The sequence below is a fragment of the Saprolegnia parasitica genome (genome assembly GCF_000151545.1).
Source record: "Saprolegnia parasitica CBS 223.65 unplaced genomic scaffold supercont2.661, whole genome shotgun sequence".
NCBI classification, from domain to species: domain Eukaryota; phylum Oomycota; class Saprolegniomycetes; order Saprolegniales; family Saprolegniaceae; genus Saprolegnia; species Saprolegnia parasitica.
This window is the reverse complement of record NW_012157055.1, coordinates 1-4117: the sequence shown is the minus strand read 5'-3', so window position 1 is coordinate 4117 and position 4117 is coordinate 1. Positions and strand designations below refer to the sequence as shown.

General features: G+C 54.6%; 2 protein-coding genes across 2 annotated transcripts; one reads left to right on the top strand and one right to left on the bottom strand.

Moving 5' to 3' along the window:
* Positions 1-90: 90 nt before the first annotated feature.
* On the bottom strand, positions 91-339 carry SPRG_17598 (hypothetical protein; the record flags this gene model as incomplete). The annotated part of the gene is made up of 1 exon (XM_012356957.1): positions 91-339. A coding segment is annotated over one exon (249 nt), but the record flags the coding sequence as incomplete, so codon positions are not given.
* Positions 340-3336: 2997 nt separating this feature from the next.
* On the top strand, positions 3337-4103 carry SPRG_17597 (hypothetical protein; the record flags this gene model as incomplete). Its single annotated transcript, XM_012356956.1, has 6 exons — positions 3337-3413; positions 3468-3492; positions 3541-3548; positions 3596-3842; positions 3892-4008; positions 4056-4103. Coding segments are annotated over 6 exons (522 nt in total), but the record flags the coding sequence as incomplete, so codon positions are not given.
* Positions 4104-4117: the final 14 nt, after the last annotated feature.

The window sequence follows — 4117 nt, the reverse complement described above, 5'->3', positions numbered from 1 at the left end:
CACCAAGTGGTGCGCGTCAAAGAAGCTGAAGCGGTACGTCTTGTCTTCGGCGTCCGTCACGACGAGGCGAAGCTTCTGCGAAGGCGATACACTCACAGCCTTGGCGTCGTAGCTCGTGGGAAGACCGCGGAAGACCGTGTCGCCATGGACGATGTGCTGTGCCTGCGTCACAACGTTCGTGCCATTGATGAGGTCACGCTGCTTCCAGACGAGCGTCGCGTGCACCATGCCGGGCGCCGTCGAGACGAGCGAGCCGCCTGCCAAGATGCGCTGGCCGCGCTCAATGTCTGTGAGCAAGTCACTAGCCTTGGTTGCGTAGGCTGCGGTCTCTGGCGTCATGTTGCTTCGGCGGGGATCGCAAAATGGACAGCTCCCCGTCCATGTACGGATAACGGGGGAACTGCAATTACGGATACGAGGCAACTTGAGCACAGGGCGGCAGATACAAGTGTACTAACGTTAGTAAAACATATTGCCCTAGGCTCGCGTGCGGCCGCACACGAGAGAGCTGCACCAAGTCAAAGCGTTTGGTTTTGCCAAAGACATATTCATATTCATGCATTTGGTCTCGTACACATCAGAAAAAGCGACCGACAGGGCTCCAAACGCGGCTGCAACACGAGCTCTCTGATGTCCTTGCCAGTCGACGTGCGAGCGCGCCTCCAACCGACATTGTCAAGCGTTATTCGGACTCTCAATGCGCAGATGCACACTGCAACAATAGTGTTGCGCCGCTGGTTTGTTTAATGAATAGAGAGTAGTTGAAAGCGCGAATAACCCTGAGCTGGGGTGGCGTGCAGCATCCAGCTCTACACGACAGGGTTGGAACCGGAGGGACGAAGGCGCATTTTTCTCGACAGTTCAAGATACCGGTAGAAAACGGAGAGGGTGTACGTTGAGAAAGAACTGGTATCCGTTCGCCTTTACGTGTCTTCTTCCTCGTCTTCCGGGTCGGCGCGTTTTCACCACAGTGAAGAAAGAAGCGTGACACGGTCCGAAGAGCAGCAGCTCTGAGCTGCAGCTCTGGGTTCGAAGCAGCGCGATTTTTGTCAATAATCGGCGACGCACCACGAACACGCAACGTGACGCGGGGTCTACGATGCACCCGATTGGCGCGTTGAATAATGGCTTCAATGAAAAGCGGGAGAAAAATGCGTCGCCTTGGGCAGCTGAGAGGCGTACATGGCTGCGAATGCTCCATCGCTTTTGCCTCGACGTACGCGGTCGCGTACGTTGAGCAACTCGCTTCGTCAAATGGATGATCGTATTGAGTCTATCTTTATTTGTGGACACGAGACATTGTGTTGCGTTGGTTTAAGGCAAACGTTTGAGTCGTACTTTGCCCTGCAGCACGAAAGTGGTACCGTAATACACTGCATTTCACTCCCAACCATACTGTACATATTTGCTTACCGGTATGTACACTGTATCGAGTAGGTGCCAAAACATTCCTGCATCGATGTTCAACAAGAAAAACCCAGGGTATGCTACAGGGTGTGCTACCTGTTTCATTCAATGGAGAGTAGATTGCTCTTCTTCCCGCGATTATCTGTCGTCTGTCCTCGCCACGTCGCGGGCCTGGACTTCAATGCGTTGAAGGTCCAGACCACCTGCTGTGGACTAGACCAGATGAGTTGAAGTTGTGATGAGACGGCCCATCGAACAAATGGACACAAGATTTGCGACGACGAGGCTTTGTGGGTGTTGGGGCCAGTGGGTTGCACATTGAATATCCTTTCGTTCTGACTTCTGCTTCTACAATTTGTATGCTTGGCATTTCTGCACTCGTCCAGTGCTGATACTGTGGACGTAGAGGCGCCCCGCATGCATGGTTCTGGCGCGGTTACTCAACACCGCCCGAGAAAAACGATTCTGGTTCAGTCGTATCTGATACGAGTCCTGACCTGATAAGCTCAATCAAGACTGTCGAGACCATTTCGAGACCACGACCATTGCGTCCTTTCCAGACCTGCTCACGTAGACGTGTCAAAAGGCACCGTGTTTTCGAAGCGCGGCGAGCACTCCCGTCGTATTGGTGCTGATGCTTGCTTACCATGCGTGTGACGCGTTGATCATTGCTCCCAAAAGTCACTCACTGCCTATCGGTACCGGTATAATTGATGCCCTACAGTACGTACAGTACCACTGCTACTCTACAGTACTGGTACCTAGTCAGCTCTGAGCAAGCAAACAAGTATTACCGCAACGAGCTTCGAACTGTTAGTTGGGCTTGTGTTTCTGCGAGGCGCAGCGGTAGAGAAGGGGGAATAAGGCCAACCACGTCTTTTTCACAAGACTGCACTTGAGAGATTCCACGCACAATCTCATAGACAAGCCATACCTTTCGGTGCCACGCTCACTTCGCCTTCAACGTGTACTAGTACGACCACAGTGTAGAGGTGGCATCATCACGCAACAGGCGCCGGTGCATACACGTGGTTGGCTACTTCTGGTGCGGAGTCCCACCGTAGTCATCTTGGCTGTTCGCCTCTGCATTGTACGTCCAAGCGCAAAACGATAGTAAGGACCTGGTGCACACACTTGCCGGGAGGGGACCAGTGTTGGTATGTCGATGATGCAGGCCTTGAAGAAGGATAACGTCACACACCTCGGTCTCCTTGTACGGCCGCGACATGCCTCTGGAGCATACCAGTACCCAAGATTCAGCGATGCCACCCAAGAGTCCAGTCACCAAGTGTGGTAATCGTATCCAGGGCTTTCGGTCGCGCTGTCGTCTGTCCGACGTGTTCCAGCCTACACATGCAGAAATGTGTGGCCCTCGGTGCGTGATGCGATTGCAGTTGGAATCATTCTGGTGTCGCAGTCGCGCAAAAACATGCTCCAACTCTCATCGGACACGCAACCGTACGAACCCGGGCGGTGGCGCTGTCCCACTCTCGCGACGCCATGTCCCTGGCGCCATACGAACTTCAAGAGTCGTTGGTAAAGGCCTGCGGCTGGTACCGAATTACTCCGGCAGGAACCATTGGCTTTGGGGCTTTCGCCAGCGCAGCACTGCGGCAGATGGTCTCTGTTTAGGTAAGCCGTGCATAGCTACAAGGACCGCGTGGACCTGTCTTTTTCTATATTCTTGAGAATGAATTGCCTTCGAAATATGCACTCTGCTATGTTGTTCGACGTCGGGGTCGTACTTCTGCAATTGAGTATACTTTGACCGTGCAAGGTCTTTTCCCCGTCAAAGCTGAAACCTGTGACAAATGCATTTCGATATCGAAGCTACCATCGGCATCTGCCCAGCTGTGACATGCACGTCAAGCTCAGTGTCGAATCCGCTGCCGCCCCCGTCGGCCACGGACATCACCACACACCAAAACGATGGTGACGAGCGCCATCTCGGTCGAGTTCTCGCAATACTGCAAATGCGACAGCATCTTTGAAGCCAAGTACCTCCGGTAAGCATGACCGTCTTCCCCAATGGCCTTCTCATTGCTGCACCATGGCTTCAGAACGCATCGGTCCGGCGGCACCAAGGTACAACACAGCGTCGTGTTTGCATCGTCGTCTCAGCCATTGCATTAGGTCCTGCGGTACGCTGCGAGACTGCGCCTGGCGCCTCCAACGTCGACTGTTGTAGATGCTTTCCCCACTGCTGCCCATCGCATGTCTTCAACAGTGTCTGCGGCACGTCCGTCGTCGCCCGCGTGCACGGCCCTGCGGACCGCGTCCAGCAGTCCATGACGTACCTTCGCTTCGAGGCGTCGTACGAGCGGCCGTTCCAGGTCGGCGACACGCTCAGCGAGCAGACAATTTTGTCCAACCTCCGTCGACAGACGCACGCAATCGGCGAGTGGATTGCGAGTCAGTACGATGTCTTTGACGACGTACGCCATTGGCTTTGACGTAGCCATGGCTCATGCGCCCTTGAAATAGAAAACTTCGGTGCGCGTCAACGAATTCAGCCCCAAGGCCACGTCGTCGCTCGGGTGGCACTACCGCTGGGTCGGCGGCTCAGCGCGCCAGCAGCGTCGCGCGACCCACTGCCTTCGCGTACAATGCAAGTGTTTTTTCACCCTTCGCTGATCTCGACACTGTAGGCCTATGTCTTTGAGCGCTTCTTCCACCACAACGTCTCGATGCTGCGGGTTGTCGCGACGAC